A 23430-nucleotide genomic window follows, 5' to 3' on the forward strand; every position below is an offset into this window, starting at 1 on the left:
ATATAAGAGATTTCCAAATTTTGGAGTACCTTCGTTATAACATTGCTGTTACATCATATGATTTTGCCTTATGTCCAATAAGTGAAGACTAACCTGAAAGGCCAGGAGGTTTTACAGCTAATAGAGTGAATGTTCTCAATGGCAAAAAGCATATCAAGTATGGGGGGGGGGGGGAGGGGGAGGAGGAGGAGGAGGAGGGGGAGGATTGATGAGTGGTTGAAGACAATAAAAAGATACAGTGAATGTAATATAAATTGTTTTGAAAAGGGAAATGACTTACTTGCATTGCAAAGTTGTTCTCTTACACTTTATACCATGAGATACATGTTTTCCATGCAGTAATTTTTGTCACTGACACCCACAGATAAATGCGTTTCTGTTGCCCAATACTGCAGTCTTATTGACTGGAAACAATCTACAGTCTTGTTTCCAAATGTAAATCAGTGTCACATTTAGCAGTTAGACAAGTACTGTTCAAAAGTTGGTCGTAACACAGTGCAAATTTTCATACCTAGTGTGGTTCGCAATCTCAGCAATACTGTTTGAACCCTTATGACAGAATGTGGAATAGTACATTTTGTCACTCTGATATGTGTGCCTGCTCCCTACTGGCAACAGGAATTATGTTACAGTAAGCTGTATCACAGTTTGCCATATGGTGTTTTGCTGCAGTATGAAATTTGAATGGAGAATGCGCACTTCATTGTACAGTTACTTAAAAATCAATGTATATTTTGCATTTTTTAAAAAGAGAATTGCTGCAAATGAATTTATTCTTTGTTGTGAACAAACACTATTCTTCTTACAAAAGTGAATTCACAGCAAGAGTTTGAAGAGGTTTTAACACCATTATACTCTTTAAATGTGACTTACTCTGATTTTTGCAAATAGAGTAATGATGTTTAAACTGCTAAATTATGCACAAGAGATAATGTAAATGAGCAGCTAGTTATTCTTTTGGAACTGTATAGCCATCTTATAGGACGTATTCACTTTACCACATTTATTTGTGAAATTGAAAATATTTAGGGATTAATGTGTACATTGTGGAGCAATGAATTGGGCTCAGACAGTTTTATATACTGTGAAAAGACCATCATGCCTATAGAGGAATTAAGAGAGTAACATTCAGAAACCAGTTTCAATAAAAATTAATTCTATAGATAAAATGTAGTCCTAAAAAAAACTAGATATTATAAAATGGCTGTAAAAGTTTTGATATCAATGGAATCATAATGGAAATAGTGTGTACATATAGATTGTTCAACAATGTCTGGATTTCTGTAGTCACGGCACGGGCAGGGACGATTTGGCTCGGAGGTTATTTTGCCATACTGGCACTGTTACCATGCAAACATATGGCTGCTATGCCAGACTTATATTCCGTGCTTGGCATTTGTTTCATTTCCCTCATTTCCTCTCCTTCCTCTCACTCTCTTCACTTCACAGTTTCTGCGAGAGGAGCTGCACACAGCAAATGGAAAGATGGTCAATTTCCTGACTGTTCAACAGTGAGCACGAATTGCTGCATGTTATGAAGTGTGGAATTCTGATGTCCTGGTGCAGAGGTGGTGGCATGTGATAAGTGAAGTGAGTGCCACAATTTGTCTAGAGACAATAAAGAATTGTCACTGAAAGTTAATAACCGTGGGCTGGTTAAAAAAAAAAAAAAAAAAAAAAAAAAAAAAAAAAAAAAAAAAAAAAAAAAAAAAAAAAAAACTGTCTTCCCATCCATGTCTCAATCTGATGATAAAGTTAAAACTGTGAAGGAATTATTTGTATGCAGCCCTTTCAAATCAACATGCTAGGCTGCAAATGAAAGTGGACTAACAGGGTACATGGTACATGAGATGTTACATAATGAATTGGGTTTTCATATATGGGAACCTCGTCATGTGCAGCAGCTGACACAGGAAGACAGTGATAGTCAAATGGAGTATGGGGAATCAATGTTGAGTTGGCATGAAGTTTGGTCCCAATTGTTTAAGAACATCTTCCTGAGTGATGAGGTGTATTCCATATGGGAGGTTCTCTAAATCAACACAGTTGCCACTATTCGGTGGAATGGGATACTGGTGTTAGGGTGGAGAAGATACAGTCCTGCCGAAAAGTGACAGTGTGGTGAGGAATGACTGCCACAAATTTTACTGGGCCATTTATCACCTGTGATGCAATGAATGCAGAACACTATCTGTGGATGCTCGAAAAATATTGTTTGGCCCCTCAATATCTGCATGGGATAATTTCGAAGACATTATTTTATGCGTGATGGCGCATCACCTCACTTTGCAAGTGAAGTGCATGCGTGGTTGGGTGAGAAGTTTCTAGGGCATTGGCTGGGAAAACATGAATCTCAAGAGTAGCCTGCAGGAAGTCCAGACATGACTCCACATGAGTTCCTTTTATGTGGTTGTGTATAATGTGAGGTATGCCAGACAAAACCTAGCACATTGGAAGAACTGGAACCACAGATTCAGGAGGTTACCAGCAATATCCCACTCCTTCCAGATAACTGTTGATTCCATACCTAGCCATTTGAGATGATTGTTTGATGCCACAGGTGCCGTCATTTTTATATAACGCTATGTGCATGATATTAATTTCAATAAATTAGCATTATAAATGTAGAATTTATTCACATACCTAGTTAATTGCCAGACACCCTGTACAGAAATTGGAGCAATGAGAATAACAGTGCAGCCAGCCTCACTTTTTTTTTATATTACTGGAAGTACTTCCTCACTCACATACTAGTATCACATTTGGTAGGATGATGGTTTAAATCCCCATCTGGCCATCCAGGATTAGATTTTCCATGAGTCCCTTAAATTGCTCCAGGCAAATGCCAGGATGATTCCTATATAAAGGGCATGGCCAGTTTTCTTCTCCATTGTTTATAATTTGAGTCTGCACTCCATAACTTGTGATCCATGTGAAATAGATATGGAAGATATTAGTGAAGGAAAACGAAATCCATCCAACCTAATTTACCGAAGACAATTTAAAGTTAGGGGTAATTCAGAGCACAATGAATTGTACATCCTTTCTAAGAATGGTGGGAGATTTAGTGTCCACTTCATAGCTTTTATTTCTTGTGTTCATTTTGTATGGTGAATGTGTTCTCATATATTTTCAAATTGCATTTAACTGCATTTTTTCATACAGGCAACCAGTCAAAGGAACCAACTGAAAAGGTCAAGAAAGTTCGTGATGAATATGAAAAGAAACTCAGTGATATGCAGAAGGAACTGAAACGTCTGAATTCAGCCAAAAAGGAGCATGCAAGGTTGCTGCAAGCTCAGACTCAACATGAGAATCAACTCAGAACTCTTAAAAATGAACTTGCAGATATGAAAAGGACAAAGGTAACAAATAATTTGTGTCTTGAGTTTAACTGTATGTTTTCAATAGCTGTACAGTGCATTGTGTGGACCTGTATCTGTTATGTTAAGACCAAGTCTACCTAAGACTATAGAGCTGTGGTGCTGATGTCCACGAGACTCAGAGGGCCATAGACAGGGGTTCACAGGTAGATGCCGTGTTTCTTGACTTCCGCAAGGCGTTCGATACAGTTCCCCACAGTCGTTCAATGAACAAAGTAAGAGCATATGGACTATCAGACCAATTGTGTGATTGGATTGAAGAGTTCCTAGATAACAGAACGCAGCATGTCATTCTCAATGGAGAGAAGTCTTCCGAAGTAAGAGTGATTTCAGGTGTGCCACAGGGGAGTGTCATAGGACCTTTGCTATTCACAATATACATAAATGACCTTGTGGATGACATCGGAAGTTCACTGAGGCTTTTTGCAGATGATGCAGTGGTGGTGTATCAAGAGGTTGTAACAATGGAAAATTGTACCGAAATGCAGGAGGATCTGCAGCGAATTGACACATGGTGCAGGGAATGCCAATTGAATCTCAATGTAGACAAGTGTAATGTGCTGTGAATACATAGAAAGATAGATCCCTTATCATTTAGCTACAAAATAGCAGGTCAGCAGCTGGAAGCAGTTAATTCTATAAATTATCTGGCAGTACGCATTAGGAGTGATTTAAAATGGAATGATCATATAAAGTTGATCGTCGGTAAAGCAGATGCCAGACTGAGATTCATTGGAAGAATCCTAAGGAAATGCAATCCAAAAACAAAGGAAGTAGGTTACAGTAAGCTTGTTCGCCCACTGCTTGAATACTGCTCAGCAGTGTGGGATCCATACCAGATAGGGTTGACAGAAGAGATAGAGAAGATCCAATGGAGAGCAGCCTGCTTCGTTACAGGATCATTTGGTAATCGCGAAAGTGTTACGGAGATGATACATAAACTCCAGTGGAAGACTCTGAAGGAGAGACGCTCAGTAGCTCGGTACGGGCTTTTGTTAAAGTTTCGGGAACATACTTTCACCCAAGAGTCAAGCAGTATATTGCTCCCTCCCACGTATATCTCACAAAGAGACCATGAGGATAAAATCAGAGGATTAGAGCCCACACAGAAGCATACCGACAATCCTTCTTTCCACGAACAATACGAGACTGGAATAGAAGGGAGAACCGATAGAGGTACTCAGGGTACTCTCTACCACACACCCTCAGTTGGCTTGCGGAGTATGGATGTAGATGTAGATGTAGATGTAGATGTAGATGTGATCAAGACATAGATTGTACAGAATGAGAATTTTGAAGGAACAAGATTAAAATCTTTATCTAGCTACCTTGATTTAGTGTGCAAATCTTTTTCCTAATTTATAACAACAATGGAAACTCCTGGATGGTGCAATACGTAAAATAAGGGAAAGGCAAATATTCATCTACAGTGAATTGATGTCTGGAGCACTGAAACACACAACGGAAGACAGCAGTCGCCCTAGCTTTCGAGCACTAGTTCTTTTTCTAGCAGAAGTGCACACATTTACAAATACAACCAGACAGGCACCCAAATGCCCACTTCCACAGCCACAGCTTGACGCAAGTACAAGCTCAGAATGAAGAATCAACTCAGAACCCTTAAAAAAGAACTTGCAGATGTGAAAAGTGTCTGCATCAGCACAGTGTGTTCAGTTATTTCTTCTAGGCACTCAATCTTGTCCCTGTATGTTCAGTAGCATTTTCAAAATCCTCTAATTGCCTTGTGGGCTGATGTGTGTTGTCTTGTTAGATTTGTGTTGTTCTCTTTTAGAAACCAATTTTGTTTCACTGCCTCACTTACATAGACCTACTCAATAAATGTTTTCACTTGTTAGTTTCAATAACATAATTTTACTTAATAATTCTATTAAGTTTCAATGATAATCTGTATGAAATACTGAAGTGCATTATTATCTATTATTTAAGTCTTAGGGAAACTATGCACTCTAAATAATGAAATTTCTTAATTTGGGAGGGGGGGGTGGATCTTAATTTCCAGTTTGTTCTTCATTTATTTTCATTTCATTTTGCATCAAACTATCTATAAACTTAAATTATATGAATAAAATAGAAAGAAACATACCACATGGGAAAAATATATTAAAAACAAAGATTCCATGACTTAGCAAACGGGAAAGCGCTGGTAGATAGACGCAATAAAAAACATACAAACACATACACAAAATTTCAAACTTTCACAACCAACGGTTGCTTCATCAGGAAAGAGGGAAGGAGAGGGAAAGACGAAAGGATGTGGGTTTTAAGGGAGAGGGTAAGGAGTCACTCCAATCCTGGGTCCTGGACAATTTGTTTTTATTGAACTAATTAGTATGAGTTAAAATGAAAAGGTACAAATCGTCAACAACCAAACCAGTTGAAATTTGGTGCATGTTGCTTTGGGATAATGTAGGGAGACATCTAGGGACACAAATGTGTCATCTTCTTCTAAAAAATTCAAATTTGTGCTCTCAGCAGGCAAGGTGATCGTCACCAAGTTTTTCGACATTAAAGTTCTGATACTCACAGAAAAACCAGTTACAATAGTGTACACTGTGAGATAAACCATATCCTATGCAAGTCCATCAGAAGCAAACAGCCTGGGCTGTTCATGGAGAGAGTGATTCTGCTCCACAATAACATTCATCCCCATGATACCAATGTTACGCAAAGTGGAATGGCAAAGTTCAAGTAGGAACAGTTCAAGCATCTGCCATAAAGCTGGGACATTTTGCCCTGTGACTTCCATACGTTTGGTCTGCAAAAAGTCCGTCTCAAAGGGAAATGCTTCAGCTCAACACAAACTGAAGGACACAGTGGAGGACTGTCTCCTATCACAGCCACATGAATGCTGGGAACTGAGAATCCTTTGGCTCATGAAACAGTGTGACCATTGTGCTCAGGGCTCTGGTGATTACTTTTGAATAAAGACTTCAATTACACCCACAGTGTTATTTTGTATATTTTCTTTTGAATACTACTCATAATTACCTCAAAATTGCCATGTCTGCTGATAACAAAAATTTGAATTGAGTGTTGTAATTCATGATTATAAATTTTTGCTTTCAGGTTAAGCTGCTGAACAAGATGAAAGAGGAGACTTCAAGGCATAAGGAAGCTGAATTACGCCGTAATAGAGAAATAGCACAACTGCGGAAAGCATCAAGGAAGCATGAAAATTTGATAAAATCTCTTGAAGCAGAAAAGCGAATGAAAGAAGTAGTGTTACGAAGGAAACAAGAGGAAGTGTCAGCATTGCGGAGGATAGCTCGAGGAGGACTGAGCAACAAGGCAGCAGGTCGTGTTGGTGGCAGAAATGGTATGCATTTCTAAATCTACTAAACTTTCAATCTGTAACTTTTCTATAAAATTTCTTCAAAGTGTTCTGAATTTTGCTTTCACGTTTATCACAAAAGCCTACTACATGCTCTACATTTTGTTGTTCTTCTATTACTTAAGTCCTCAAAAATGTTAAAGGCACCTGTTCTACATTATATTATTTATGGTTTTTGTGCACTGTATAAGTTTGATTGAATTAATTGTGTTTCAGTAGCCAGGAAACTACATTTTTCTCCAAAAGAAGCTAAACAGAAGTGGCAGGAACTTGAGAAAACTATCAGTCAGAATGCCATAAACAAGCAGACAGTAGCAGTCATTGAACGAGATATGGAAAGGTAAGAGAAATTGACTGCAATTACTGAGAGTCATTCCATAATTCATTCTTCATTTGCATATCAGTGAAAGCCTGTTCTCATTTTCTACTCATTGCATTTGTCTGAGTAAGATGAATGCCAAAAAGAGAAAATGACTAGAGTGCAGGACTGTGAAGTGGATTCTTAAGGAGGATTAAAGGATATGTGAAGGAAGATACGCAGATGAGCCAAAACATTATGACCACATGCTTAGTAATGTGTTGGTTCACCTTTGAATTGCAGTACAGTAACGATTCTAAATGGCATGGATTTCGGAAGTCCTTGAAAGGTTTCTGGAATGTGGCACTAGATGTTCATGTACAGGTCACACAATTCCATAAATTATGGGCGGTGATTTGTGGCCACAGAGCTCTGGCACCCAATAGTGACCCATATGTATTCTGCCGGGTTCAGAACAGGCAAATTTTGTGACCAAGATATCAAAATGAGTTTACTATTGTGAACCTGAAATCTTGTAACGTGGTTCTGGCCTTGTGACTTGGACAATTACTCTGCTGGAAGTTGCTGTTGCCATTAGGGAAGGCATCAAGCATGAAGGCGTGTGGGTGTTGTGTAATAATGTTCATGTAGTCCACGTTTGATGTGGTGCCTTCAGTTACTTCCATGGGTCCCCTGGAAGCCCAGGTGAATGTTCACCATACCACAATACTGCTGCCACTGGCCTGGATCTGTGGTGCAGTGCATGTCCAATTGTGATGATCTTATGCTGCAGTTATAATTGTCATTGTTATTGGATCAGCTCAGGAACACACAGGGATCCATCGTTGTGGAGCACCATGTTCAACTATTTGCACTGAACAGTGTGCTCCGTAACACCTCTGTCTGCACCAGTAGTGTACTCTGTCAGATCTGCCACAGTTTGTCACTTATCCTATTTCACATAGTGGGCTAGACTGCAAGCTCTACATTCTGTGATAGAGGTGTGGACATAAAAGACTTTGTCACCTACTTGTGGGTTTCACTGTCCTTCAATCAATTTCAATAGATGCTCTTGACAGTAGCATGTTACATGTGAACAGCCAACCAGTTTTGCTGTGTCAGAGGCTTGTTTGCAGGTACGAGGATGTAATGTGCATTTTGTCAAAGTTGTTTATATTTTAAACATAGCTGCACAACAGCAATGGTTTCACCTAATAAAATTATAAACAGCCAACCAGTTGCAATGGATAAAGAAATTCTTTACCTAGGTTTCGACAAATATAAATTTGTCTTCTTCAGAAGGTAACCATTTTACATTAGTAAGGACTAATGTACCATCGCCGTTTTTACAATTGTCGGCATAGATCAATGTGTCAAAAATAAAATATAGCCCTAGAATTAGGGTTTGTCACATTAATATAAAATAGCTCATGGATCTTGCAGAGCCCACAATTATAAAGTTGTTTGTGTTGGTGGATGTCCCTTTAGGCCCATAGCAGCACTATAATGATTCCCCATTTACCTCCACTCTGTTTCTTTCCTTAATATCACATGCCTGCTACACAACCAAGTGCCATTCAGTCACTTGGTGGGCAGTGGTCATAATGTTTGAGCTCATTGTTGTGTGTTTGGGACTGAAAATATGACAGGGATTAAAATTTGAAGCAGTGAACATCAGAATGCAGGAATACAGATGCCGATTGAGAAAGCATGGATATTATAGACTTACAAAAGCAGCTCTTTGATTCACACCTCAAAGAAGCAGTCTCTGGGAAGATGTAAGTGGAGAAGGAAAGAAACATTTGTCAAGATGAAACAGTCAGTAGCTTAAATCCTTTAGAGGAAGAGGAAAATCCACTGCATTAGAGATGTGTGCTTAACATTGTAACATCCCATTTCAATCTGATGGCAGTGGTGTTGCATCATAACTTGAGTTAGACAGCTATCTTCATCCAGGAACATTAAACTGCCACCCAAAACTCGTGAGGATTACATGGAGGTGCACAAGTCTCATTTGATGATGCCTTAGATGCACTCAATGTGGTTCACGCCCTGAAACTGTTGCGACATAATTCAGGAGTGATGGCATAGTCTAATACATCCAGGAGGAAAGGGGGTAGATATGCAGTAATAATAAAAGCTAGCCTTCAGCACTCGAGACTATACAACACTCTCTAGACACAGGGATGGCGCTGGATATTTAATGACCGTGTGCCTAAACCCATGTACCTGGTCTGTCCCATGATGGTTGATTTACTCCTCTGTGCACTGCCTGTTGTGATGTGACCTGTAATAACTATTGTCTAGCTGGGAGAGGAGCCATTCACACCAACAATACCAAGTTGATCTGGTAGAATTCACTGTATTCTACCAAACACTTGCACAGGGTGGGGCTGCACTGTTCACAGTTAAAATTATTCCACAATGGATGTCATCAGTATTTGTACTCAAAGTACATGTTTGTTGTGATGTACAAGGTTGCTGTCTAAAACAAGGTGCATAGAACACAAAATAATCACTGTTTAATGGATGTTTTATCAGTTCACAATTGGCACAGTTCTTACAACAAAAATAAACAATTGAATAGCTTATAACAAGAGCACGCATGTGATTGAATCACAATTCGGATGCTCCATAAAATTTCGGGTGTGATTACAAACGAGAAAGTACCTCTGCTCGTGATATTCAGTCAGTCAAAACAATATATGTTTCTTTCACTTAGGACTTGCAATTAGGATCATACCAGTCCACATTATTTTTCTGTAACCGTCGCGATGCAGTTGATTGTTGTTCTCCCGACATGACACATGAAACTGACACACATCACCTTTTGGATAAACATGGATACTCCATCATAAACACTGAAATTAAATGCAAAACTTGTGTGGCAAACATTTTCAATAACTTGTAAGATATGTGCTGCAGCCATGACATCAACACAACACTCGCCCACACTCCACAAAACCTACACCTTGACTCCCAACCGTTCCTCTGCACTCAGTAGAGAGGTGACTATTAATAGTGAACGATACAATTCTTTTGCTTACATTCCTGCAGAGAGAAGTTTTTGAATTCTAGTAGAGAATTGCAAAAAGAAAACAAAAAATGAAACCTCTCTGGTGGTGATGATTTGGGGAGGGGCGGGGGGGAGGAGTTTGGTGGAACACACCATCCCTCAGATAGTGTCAAACTCGACTGATTACCGCAAAGCCATACCATGACATGCAAACACATGTTAAGAAATGTAATGTTATAGTACATACAAAGAAATGGTAAATGCTTATGAACTGACCTACAGTGCAGCTAAAGAAAAATACAAAAGCAAAATACAATATCATTTAAGTTCCTGATAAAGAACGTATACATGCATAAACGCTACATTAACACAGTGATTTTAAATACACCGCTGGCACCCTCAGAACAAGAAAAAGTTTTTTTGCTGTTACACATCAGCACTTAGTCATCCACACACAAAAAAATCTTCATTACTCACAGCACTGCACCCCTAGGGCATTCATTACATGGAAAAGTGGAGAAAGGGTTGATCTGTTGCAGTGCTGCTATCTCGCAGTCATAGATTAAATGACCGCGGACACAGCAATACTGAACTCTAACAACTAGATGTCAGACACCACTCTCATCTTGTAGTAATCCGTCCATCGTGCACATGAAACAAACATAACAGTCCCTTTTCAGTGTTGACCTACTCTTGACCTATGCATCATATCTTCAGCTGATATCTACTCATATGTAGTTGGCGTTAAAATTTGCTCTACTAACTTTTACAAGAATACATGAATTAAACTAATATCTACAAAACTTAAAATGAGCCTGTGCACACTGCAGATATTGTGTCCACTGAAAATATACATAATAATGCCTAAGCACGATAGCAGCTAGACTCCATGTTGGAGCGATTCTGCAAGTTAACCACATTAAGAATCATATTGACAATTTGGAACACACCCATCTAGCTTTACATAAAAAAACTACACATATAGAACAAACTCTATAAAATACTCGAAACATGAACATAATGCCAAATCACGTAGCATGTTAACACTTATCAGTACTACCCAAAAATATTACTTTAACTCGGTGCCACCACTCAGCTCCCATAAGAAATAAACACTTATTCATACTGTTCAAAAGTTGTCAGTCTACATAAACAATTAACTATATAATCAAATAACAAAGATGATGTAACTTACCAAGCGAAAGCGTTGGCATGTTGATAGACACACAAACAAACACAATCACACACACAAAATTCAAGCTTTCGCAACCCACGGTTGCTTTGTCAGGAAAGAGGGAAGGAGAGGGAAAGATGAAAGGATGTGGGTTTTAAGGGAGAGGGTAAGGAGTCATTCCAATCAAGGGAGCAGAAAGACTTGCCTTAGGGGGGAAAAAAGGGCAGGTATACACACACACACACACACACACACACACACACACACACACACACCCTCTCCCTTAAAACCCACATCCTTTCGTCTTTCCCTCTCCTTCCCTCTTTCCTGATGAGGCAACAGTTTGTTGCGAAAGCTTGAATTTTGTGTGTATGTTTGTGTTTGTTTGTGTGTCTTTCGACCTGCCAGCGCTTTCGTTTGGTAAGTCACATCATCTTTGTTCTTTGATGTATTTTTTCCCACGTGGAATGTTTCCCTCTATTATATTAACTATATAATTATATATTCAAAAACAAAGATGATGTGACTTACCATACGAAAGCGCTGGCAGGTCGATAGATACACAAACAAACACATACATACACACAAAATTCAAGCTTTTGCAACCAATGGTTGCTCTGTCAGGAAAGAGGGAAGGAGAGGGGAAGATGAAAGGATGTGGGTGTGTCTGTGTCTGTGTATGTGCGGATGGATGTGTGTGTGTGTGTGTGTGTGTGTGTGTGTGTGTGTGTGTGCGCGCGCTAGTGTATACCCGTCCTTTTCTTCCCCCTAAGGTAAGTCTTTCCGCTCCCGGGATTGGAATGACTCCTTACCTTCTCCCTTAAAACCCATATCCTTTCATCTTCCCCTCTCCTTCCCTCTTTCCTGACGAAGCAACCATTGGTTGCGAAAGCTTGAATTTTGTGTATCTATCGACCTGTTAGCGCTTTCATATGGTAAGTCACATCATATTTGTTTTTAAATATATTTTTCCCACGTGGAATGTTTCCCTCTATTATATTTATAACTATATAATCATATACACAGTGAATTATGTTACCTTACATTTTGTTTAGGACTTTAAACATATTAGTTTTCAATACTGCTCATAATATGGTTTAATGTTTTCCACATTATGTTTGCCCTCATGTCTACCAGACTTTACGGCTTGACACTTGATACTCAAACCCTTGTAGACATGGTGGAACTTCTGTATCTTTCTACTTACCTGGCTTGAATGCATATGAGTCTTAATTAACACAAGATCTCCTACCTTATACCTGATGGACTGCACTATTGTGTCGCGCTTCTCCTTTCTCTGCTGAGCATTCTTACATAACTGTTCCATGGCTAACTCTAACTTTTCATCCCACGTTCAGTCTGTGGCTGGGGAGTTAACCAAAGGCTCAGAAAATATACTTTCAGGTGTCTGGTTAAGTAGAATTTCACATGGTGCGAATCCCGGCATGGCATGAGGCATACTGTTGATTACTGCTTTGAAGTCCTCTAAACAATCCTTCCCTTTGCTGTGCTTGCAGTGGCAATAAGTATGACACATGCAGTTCACTTCCTTAATAATTCTCACTGCCAGATTGGATGCCAGTCTGTATTTTGCTATTAAGACTTGTTCGACATTTTACAAAGTAACAGTTCTCCAATTTACTGGACATTACCTTACCATTTGCTCTCCTTAGTCGTTAGAACTTCACATATTTCGAACACACCTCTATTATTACCATACGTTGTGTGCAATTGCCACAGGATTTCGGCAGAGCACAGAGTAAATAGACTGCCACAATATCCGTGATGCCTGACAGTAGTTGTCTTTGCCTTCCGACATACATTACATGTTTGTATAATCTTGTGAATCTTGATATTCATACTAAAAAAAATATACACTCCTCCTTGAGTTTCTCTAAACACTTATCTGCACCAAAATGGGCATTACTGAAATGTGTGTACCACACCAGCTGTTTGATTGCATGTTCTGTAATAAACAACCTCAAGTTTTGTGATGACTCATCCACATGCTGATACAGAATATTTTAATTAGTCAAGTAGTACCTCCTCGATTTCTCTTCCCTGCACAGCCATACTTCACCTTGACACTCTTCACTGCAGGATCTTGACGCTGTTCCCTTCTAATGTTCTTCAGCAGCTTGGTCACAAAGGATTCATATTGAATGCCTTTTATCAAATTAATGTTCAATTCCACCCCTTGTGGACTACTCACATTGACATTTTCAACACCTGGTGGCATCCTCGAAAGTTCATCTGGTATGATATTTTGGTTTCCAGGTCGGTAGAAAATGCTAAACATATACGCTTGCAAGGTGAGCGCCCATCTAGTGAGGCATCTAAGATGTAGATTGCTCTCAAGCAGGAAAGACAACGCCTTGTGGACTGTGACTCTGCGTGCCAAATAGTATCAGAATTTGTTAAATCCCCATAGGACTGCAAGTTGTTATAGTTCATTGTCTTTAACATCCTGTCAGGACCCAGCTTGCAAATGCAATGGTCTTAATGTTTTTGGGATCAGCCTCATCCACTTAATACAAATGCACGCCCAATTTAAAATCCGAACTATCACAGGCCAGGTAAAATTATTTATTCAAATCCAGGTGTGAAATTAATTGTGGATCACATAGCTGTTGCTTAATCTCCTCAAATGCCTGCTGGCACTCCTCAGTCCATTCCCAAAACACCTTTTTCTTCAACAAGTTCAAGAGGTGTGGGTTGTTAAGCAACTGCCCACTAACGAACTTCCTATACCAACCACATAACCCGAGGAATCCTCTTAGCTGTTTTTTACAATGCGGAGCTGGAAAATCTTCAACTGCTTGTAATTTTGCATTCAGGCTTGATTCCTTGTGCATTGAAAATGTCCTACAAACCGGATTTCGTCCTTGCCGAATTCTGACTTCTCTAAGTTTGCTGTGACACCTGGTCTTTCAAAGGCTGTGAGCACCTCTTTGATTACTCTCATACGTTCTTCCCAAGTCTGTGTTGCAATTGAAATATCATCAACAAAGACAGTCACCTTTTTAATTACATGTTCACCAAGAACCTTGTCCATTGATCTCACAAAAGTGGAGGTAGAAATTTTCAGACCAAACAGTAGCACACGGTATTGGTAGCTCATTCCTCCATACAGGAATGTGGTATATTGCCCAGAATTCTTGTGATGGGGGATCTGCCAATACCCCAATCTCAGAGCAATACTACTAAACACTTTTGCCCCATGACAATTCTGAAGTAACTTGTCTAAGTTTTCTGATCCATACCAGTGTGGAATTATTATCTTATTTACTGGGCATGCATCCAGTCAATTCTGACATCACCATTACGTTTCTCTACCACAAATAGCAGTTTATCATGCTGACTAGTTGACCGTTTGATAATCTTCATCCTTATCTTCTGAATCTCTTCCTCCACTGCCTGACGTTTATGGTCATACAAAATATGGAACATGTTCCCTCACCTGCAGTTTACATTCTGCCATCTTTTATCACCCCTAGCTCATTTGAAAAAACTCACTTGTACTTCTTCAGGGTCTCTATCAGACCTTCCATTTCTTCCTGGTTTTGTTGTTCTAGGAACTAGAGTTTCTGCTCAAAAAAACATTCAAGATCTTCTGTGTCTGCCTTGCCTTTCCATCTCCACTGCTTTTTGCATAATGCTGCTGAGTCTTCCCTTTACTCTGTGGTGCTAATTGCAAATCAGTTAAACAGCATAACTCAAGTCATTCCTACCAGTTCCCTAATATTGATTCTCCCTTTAAAGTCAATGACAGCTTCGTTTCCTTTCCTTTCCTTTCCACTTCAGCACAACCTCTCTCAAAATTCAGACAAACGTTATGCTTTGTTAACCAGTCAACACCCAAAATTACGGGTAATGCTAACCCTGGCACCACAAGTGCTGCTGCATCATAATCCTTACAATTAACCCCCTCATCGTGATTAAGATTTGCTCCTTCATTACTTTTCTTTTCACACCCACAGAACTCATAATACGTATACCATGCACTGGAAAGTTTGGTATGTTTCTTCCCTGCTCTTGGTATATAGTTTTGGCACACAGCATTGACTTGGCTACCTGAGTCAACTAAAACATATATTCGTGTTCCAAAAATATCCGCTTCTACTACAGGCTGTACTATCTCATCAGGTTCTTCACTGTTTTCCTCCATCAAGTCATCGATAACACCGCTTGTCTCTCTTATCTTGCATATCGACATAGTTGCTGGCCCTATGTCATTTGTCCCTGACTGGGCTGCATCAGAAACTTAATCTAGTTTTCTGCACTCGTATTATGCCATAACATATAATGGTTGTTGTCCGCATCCTGACATCTGACTCAGCTTCCTGAATTGACATGTGCTCTGTGTTGTTGTGGTGTCTGTACCCACCTCATTGTCCTCGGCGACCTCCATGACAAAACTGTGTTCAAATCTTCTGTCATCCTCTTGATTCCAATGCTGACCACTATACTCTTTATCATTACACGATCATGTACCAGCATTCCTCTCACTGTTCCTTGGCACATCTCTATTATGCCCACCTTCTTCAGTTCCTCGTTGTTCACGTAGTGTATCTAGCTGTCCTAAAGCTGACTTAATCACCTCTACATTGTTCTCAGGAATTGCCAGCAACTTCTCTTGAAACTGGTAGTTTACATATGATCAAAGATACCGTTGCCTCCAGCTTGATTGGCTCATGTAAATATAGGTTTCTTTCATAATAGTCTTGGAAAAACTTCTTTAGGGTCCAGTTGCGACCTCTATCAAACCTTATGCCTTGGTATAAGCTGTTTTGCACATCATTCTGCCTTTAGAGAGACCAATATTGTTTTAAAAACTCCCTCTTAAACTCCACATATCTCTCAGATTTTTGTCCTGTTCTCATTCTCCAGGTACCAGCTTTGCCTTCTATTCTCGATGCAACAAGCGTATCTTCCACTGTTCATTCCACAGTTCAGGTAGCACACCCTTAAATTGGTCTAAATAGTCCCTCGGATGCCATTTTCCATTCGGATCAAAATTCCTAAAATTCCCAACACTAAGAAAGACCTCGTCATTTTGTATGCCAAGTGTGCTGCCTCCTGTTACACCTCCATTGCACAGTAACAATTTTATTGCATTTTTAACCTGTTGACTCACAAGTGACTGGGTTTTGGATACTTCATTGCACACCCGCTCAACACAGCGTACATAAGCATCTTGATTCAGTACAACAGCTTGCGCCTTGTGTTTACGCTCCTGCACTTCCTCATCCAGTCTTTCAAATTCCATATCATGGACCTCAACCCTTTTGCTGAGTTCCTCTTTTACCTTGCTGACTTCAGCTTCAACCTTGCCAAAATGTTTTGCCTGCTCTAAGACATGTTGATCTAATTGAGACATAAGTCTTTCTACTTTGTTATTAAACTCGTCTTCCACTTTTTTTTATGGCTGCCTCCATTCGATCATTGTCATCCTTCATTTGCTTACTAGTTTCTTCTATCTACCTCTTGGTTTTGGTTTGGTCAATCTGCCTTTTAGCTTGGTCAAGCTGCCTATTGGTTTCCTCGAATCTCTTCTTCAGCATACTCATTAATGTTATGAACACGTCAGAGTCAGGCCCACACTTCTCTCATCTGGCTGTAGCTATGATTGGTGATGACATAGCACCAGAGCTTCCCATTTCAACCGACAAACTAGTGTCTCCCATACCAGAATCTCTTGATATTTCAGTACTATTATCTTGAACGTTCTTCTCCTTCGGACTGTTTTCACCTGACGAATCTCCATCTACATTCCTGACTATTGCTGCTGCATTGATCTCATTGTCTGACATCATGAATTATTTAAGTCACACAATCAATGGAAAAGGAGCAAAACAATAAGTCAATTGACTATGCCGTATCTCTTCAGCGCCATTTTTCATGCTAAGAAGTGCACCAGACACGCACAGAATCAATGTCACAAAAGTACACTTATATTTACACAAAATATTCACTGCTGCTACAGCATTATATAAGCATATTGCTTGGGCTACTGCAGCAGGACTGGGAAATGACCTTTAACTTTACTACCCTAATTGACCAATATCAGTGTAATGTCAATACGATAAGTTGCCTCCACTGTATTATATCACCATTGGCTGCATTCCCTGAGATTATTTAAATAAGTCTCCATTGTGATCTAGTACCTGTTAACAGATCATGACGTCAGTTTTGCAAAGTGCTTCCACTGTAATCGTTTAACACCATTTGCATGAAATTCGCTAGACAGAGTCTGCATTGCCAATCAGTTACCTTAAAGTATCCTTTAAATGCGCGAGGAATCACAATACTGCATAAGACTTACGTTGTTGACTGCCCCTTGACTTGCTCGGTCCTGACTTCATACCAGCTCCCCGTGTCGCTATGTCGATCAGCACTGCCACCCACTGGCCGGTCGGTGAAATGCAGCAGTGGTATGCTTGTAGTTGTTTGTGTTGCTCATAGGTGCCACCCATGTCACAGATGATGTAGCATGCAGCAGTAGAATTACTCTCTTAACACAGGGTCTTTGGACTGCACTCTGTAACAGACAAATAGAATTACTGTAACTTAAACTCCTTGGTCCGCAGCACATTCTCAGCCTGTCTGACGTCACACAACAATCCAAAATAGGGTCATTGTTTCTACACGTTATTCACTGTTTCCATTTTCGAATAAATCTGCACCTCATCACCGAAGATTACAAGTCCTGGAAATGCATGTCACCATGTAACATGACCGGAAGGAAAGGGGGTAGATATGCACTGCTAATAAAAGCTAGCCTTTAGCACTGTAGACTGTACAGCACTCCCTAAACACAGGATGGGGCTGGATATTTAACACCATGTGCCTAAACCCATGCACCTGGTCCTTCCTGTGGCATTTGATCTGCTGTTCTCTGCACTGCCTGCTATGATATGTCCTGTAATAACTATTGTCTAGCAGGGAGAGGAGCCACTCACACCAACTATACCAAGTTGATCTGGTAGAATTCACTGTATTCTGTTAAACACTCACAAGGATGGGGCTACTATGTTTACAGTTTCATTATTCCACAATGGACATGATCAGTATTTGTACTCAAAGTACGTGTCCATTGTGATGTATGAAGTTGCTGTCTAAATGTTGGCATCCAATGCAAAAACACGGTGAGTAGAACACAAAATAATCACTGTTCAATGGATGTTTTATCAGTCGACAATTGGCACAGTTCTTCCATCAGTACTAAACACTTCAGTAGCTTATAACACGAGCATGCGTGTGACCGCATCATGATTCAGATGCTCCATAAACTTTCGGGTACGATATACAAACGAGAAAGTACCCTGCGCTCGTGATATTCAGCCAGTCAAAACAATATGTGTTTCTTTCATTTAGAACTTGTAATTAGGATCATACCAGTCCAAATTATTTTTCCATAACCGCCACGATGCGGTTGATTGTTGTTCTCCCAACTCGACACACGAAACCAAGAAACATCACCTTTTGGATAAACATTGATATTGCATTGTGAACACTGAAATTAAATGCAAAACTTCACATTAACTTGTAAGATAAGTGATGCAGCCAAGGCATCAAGACAACAATCCACACTTCTCCACTAAAGCTATGCTATGATTGGCCACTGTTCCTACACACCTCTCTAGCTAGACACTAGTCACACGCAGTAAACCACAGGTGAGGAAGTACGTCATTGTGATTTGACAGTAATTTCCGGTAGTGATTTCCAGAGATAGATTATGGCAGACATATGGGGCGCCATTTCACTCTGTGTCAGGTTATATGCAAGTAGCTGTACAGGATATAGTGTAGGGTAAAATACTCCCCTTCCCCCATCTTAATGGTGCCTGTTGGCCAGTCAAATAGCTCACTCCATGTAGTTTTTGACATACTCATACACTGCCTTCAATGTGCATTGCACCCAGGCAACCATTTCCCATTATTAGTATTTCTTGTCTGTGACATATGGACATGGGTACATGTGTAATTATCAATTCTAGTGGTATGGGTTTGCTCACATTGCTGTGCTCCATTTTATAAGTGATTCTTCGGCATTGTAGCCTGTGTACTCACTGTTACAATCCACAATATCGGACAACAAACCTTGTCTTCAATATGTTGTTTCCCATGGCTGAAGCAGTTTTCCCTGAATAGGAGATATTCACAATAGACCTTTGACATAGTGACATACAGAAAGTCCATTACTTGAATGAGACAGTGTGGCATTCACAATTTAATCTTCATTAAACAAACTGATACTGTGCTTACAGCCTATCCTGTACTTGCTGAATATGTCACTGACATACCACCCACTTCAGACGACAAAACCATTGTAGTTTTGTGGTGACGAGTGCTTTGTCTTTCTTTCTTCAGCAGACCAGTTGTCTTTAATTCAGTTGCTTATGCGAGCACTACATTGCTGGAATGGATTTCATAATAATGAGCTGCAATACACAGTTACATTATTTAATTTCATTTTGGATGCAGTATAGCCAAAATGATGTGGCCCGCAAATGTCTTTGCCGTATTTTCTCTTTGAATTTGATTCATTGCACAGTGCATTAAGCCATTCACTTGTTCAATCAATCAGTTACCCATTGTACTTTTTTTATAAGTACCTTATGAAGAGAATCTTCAGGCATGTGGCACAAGTAAGGCTATTCATGAATTGGTAGATGCATATACTGTGCTTGGAACCCAGGAATCCAGTTTCTTTTTTGCCCTCTCCCAACTCTCTCTCTCTCTCTCACACACACACACACACACACACACACACACACACACCCCTCCCCCCCCCCCCCCCCCTATTGTGGCAATAGATTAAAATAAATGTGTTGGCTCATTTACAGATAGCTGGTTAGCTTTGCACCACTGGTTATTACTCTCAGCTGTGTCACTACATCCAAGTTCTCATGTGATGCGATAAATGTCATATGTGAGGTGGAAAGCAAAAAGAGACCTCTATTTTTGTTTCTGATTTATTTATATTTTCAACTTAAGCATTAAATTCTGAATAATGATGATTAAATGTTATTAAATGTAAATGGTCATACTGAGGAAAATGCATTCAAAAGTTCAAAGTAATAAAGAGCCTTTATATTTTACATTTAAGAAATTAATTTAATACCAAAATATAGCTTCAAATGACCTCTTTTAAACAGTGTTTAATAGTGTTCCACAACTATTCAATTTGACACCTTAAATGGAGCTTTTTTGATGCTACTTTGAGGGTCCAGGAAGTGCTTAAGGATAATTAGGCTTACGATTGGCAGCTGCATTACTGTTAATTTCAGCAGCAGGTTCAAATTCAACTTGTGAACATAAAACATTTTTGAACTCATGTTTGCAGTATGGTGTGATGAATTGAAGACAGTCTTGATGTTTCCTTGTCATTCGTTCCAGAGTCATTTCATTGGGAAATCTGTGAGGTCCATCATATAATAGGAATATCTGCTACATGAACACGTTCCCTGCAGTGTTGATTTTGCAACACACTTTACCTTGGTTCTCTACATTGAACTAAAAGTACTGTGTCACACTTTCTTAGCTCCATTGTTGTGAAAAAATTTAACCGGTCATGTATTTTTACAAGAAGCTCATCATTTTCAGTTCCAATCCTCAAGGTGCAATTAGCATTAGTTGTTGGTATTGATTTTTCAGTGCAGTCAACAAAGTCCGACAAAGAGGAGACATATGCTGCTCTGAATATTTATGAAAGATGAAAGGATGTGGGTTTTAAGTGAGAGGATAAGGAGTCACTCCAATCCCGGGAGCGGAAAGACTTGCCTTAGGAGGAAAAAAGGACAATGTGTTTAAGGTGTTCACCCTGACCGGGTTGCCTCCAGACACATCTCCGACGATTGTCTGGTTGAAGGCAAATGCGACACTTGTTGGTGAAGAGAATGTGATGCCAATCCTGAGCAGTCCATTCGGCATGTTGTTGGGCCCATCTGTACTGCGCTGCATGTTGTCATGGTTGCAAAGATGGACCTCACCATGGACTTCGGGAGTGAAGTTGCGCATCAGGCAGCCTGTTGAGTTGTATCATGACGTCCTGTGGCTGCATAAAAAGCATTATTCGACATGGTGGGGCTCCTGTCAGGGTTCCTCAGAGCCATAATCCATAGGTAGTGGTCATCCACTGCAGTAGTTGTCCTTGGGCGGTCTTAGCGAGGCTTCTCCTCCATGTCCGAACAACATTGCTTTATTTCACTCTGAGACATTTGGACACTTCCTTGTTGAGAGCCCTTACTGGTACAAAGTAACAATGCGGACGCGATGGAACGATGGTATTGACTGTCTTAGGCATGGTTGAACTACAGACGATGTGAGCCATGTACCTCCTTCCTGATGGAATGACTGGAACTGATCAGCTGTCAGACCCCCTCCATCTAACAGGTGCTGCTCATGCGTGGTTGTTTACGTATTTGGGTGAGTTTAGTGACCTCTATGAACAGTCAAAGGGACTGTGTCTGTGATACAGTATCTACAGACAATGTCTATCTTCATGAGTTCTGGGAACCGGGGTTACGGAAAAACTTTTTCAATGTTTGTATTAACATTGTCTTAGTAATAATAGATTTCAGAGCATTCATAGTACATTAGCAAAAAGTCATTAGCAGAAAGTAATTGTCAAAAATTTTCTTTATATCCACAGCCATTTTCTAGAAAATTTGGCATAAGGCTATGATCATTTTCAACATCAAAACTGTCAACTAAATCAGCACAGTTATCAATTGTGACCAGATTATTCCCACCATCATTTCATCAATTACCTCTTGAACATTAAGAGTTCCTTATATTTCAGCTATATCATCATCTATACTAACAAGATTGTTGGAGTTACTTGCTGAAAGGTCATCCACATTTGGAATGTTTTTTGACAAAGAAATCCTGAAAGGTTAATTGATTCTTGTTATTCAGGCAGGTCTTCATCTGTGTTTGATTCATCACTGCAAAAACATCTTTCCGAAAAATAATCTGCGTACACTTTATAATCTTCATCACTGATGTTGTTATAATTATTGCGTATTGTAATCATTGAAACCTGTCGTATTTAATATATCTAGAACATTATCTTCACTCATTTCTAGTAGACACACATCAGTCAATCATAAGTAGACACATTAAACTTTGTAATCAATTTTAATTTTAGCTAGACAATCAGCAGACAAGTGAGAAACAAATGCCATCAGTTGTGTTGTTCGACTAATCAGTTTCAGTTTGCATGCTTACAAATATTTGTTTACAAAAGCTAGATACAGCATGATAAATGTTTAAAATAAATAACCATTCATAATAAGTAATTAAAAAAATGTGCAGAACTGGAGTCTGAATATCAGCAATATTACTGGCTTGTAAATCCACAAAGGAAAAGGGACCTGTAATTGGGGCAGACATAATGTTATCAGGAAACTTTCTTTTGTTGAGAGAAACCAGTAACAGTAGCATTCAGGAGAGAGTAGTTTTCAAAGTGAAGCTTATTGCCATAGTCCATTATTTAAAAAGGATCTCTAGTCGGCTCATATTATTTTTCCATAAACAAAAAGAGGTACCTATCTCAAGGCTCAACATGCACTACTTTAATGATGAACTTGACTATTTTATCTATTCAAAATTGTTTTATTATTGATTGTAGTTTGTAGAGGATGATGTAAAGTGTATTAAGTTGAAAAAAAAATCCAACACTGATAATTTTGAGGCAAAACACTTTTTATGATATCAGTGAACAATTGACTTTGCCAACAAGAGATCCCTTTTGGCTTTTTACCCCATGTGTCATTATCATAGGTCATATGATGCAAGACATTATTAACGCACACAGTAAGCAGGAAGAGCCCGAGAACAGTGTCCTGTGGAATGCCTCATTATTTTCGTGAATTCTCAGTTCTTCTTATTGATGTGTACTAACCGTTGCCTTTTGTTTAGATAAGAACTAAGTAAATGTAACAGTTAATCTTCAGTACCATCATATACTATTTTTTTCTGTAATAGTATCAACTAGTTAGACATAGTGTTTTCAAGACTGTCACTACCCCACTGGAGTTATAAATAGCTTGAAGCTACACAATAAACTACATCCTCCAGTTACTACCCTACCTCTAGGTATATTTAAAGGCTAATAAAGATCCCATTTTATTTTTTTGATTAAATTAAATTCTTTCTTCCTGGGAAACAACTGATCGAGTCTAGATGATAACAGCATTT

At 39.4% G+C, this 23430-nt stretch overlaps 1 protein-coding gene across 3 annotated transcripts in view; it reads left to right on the forward strand.

Moving 5' to 3' along the window:
* LOC124795495 (kinesin-like protein KIF21A) overlaps positions 1 to 23430 on the forward strand; it is a 493366-nt gene that overhangs the window by 351025 nt on the left and 118911 nt on the right. For 2 of the 3 annotated variants that reach the window (XM_047259545.1, XM_047259547.1), the window contains exons 13-15: positions 3166 to 3365; positions 6471 to 6720; positions 6952 to 7075. In XM_047259545.1, the coding sequence (XP_047115501.1) occupies positions 3166 to 3365; positions 6471 to 6720; positions 6952 to 7075 (574 nt within the window). The remainder of the gene's footprint in view (positions 1 to 3165; positions 3366 to 6470; positions 6721 to 6951; positions 7076 to 23430) is intronic. The other variant, XM_047259546.1, reaches the window with a different exon arrangement.

The sequence above is a fragment of the Schistocerca piceifrons genome, chromosome 4, assembly GCF_021461385.2.
Source record: "Schistocerca piceifrons isolate TAMUIC-IGC-003096 chromosome 4, iqSchPice1.1, whole genome shotgun sequence".
Lineage (NCBI taxonomy): Eukaryota > Metazoa > Arthropoda > Insecta > Orthoptera > Acrididae > Schistocerca > Schistocerca piceifrons.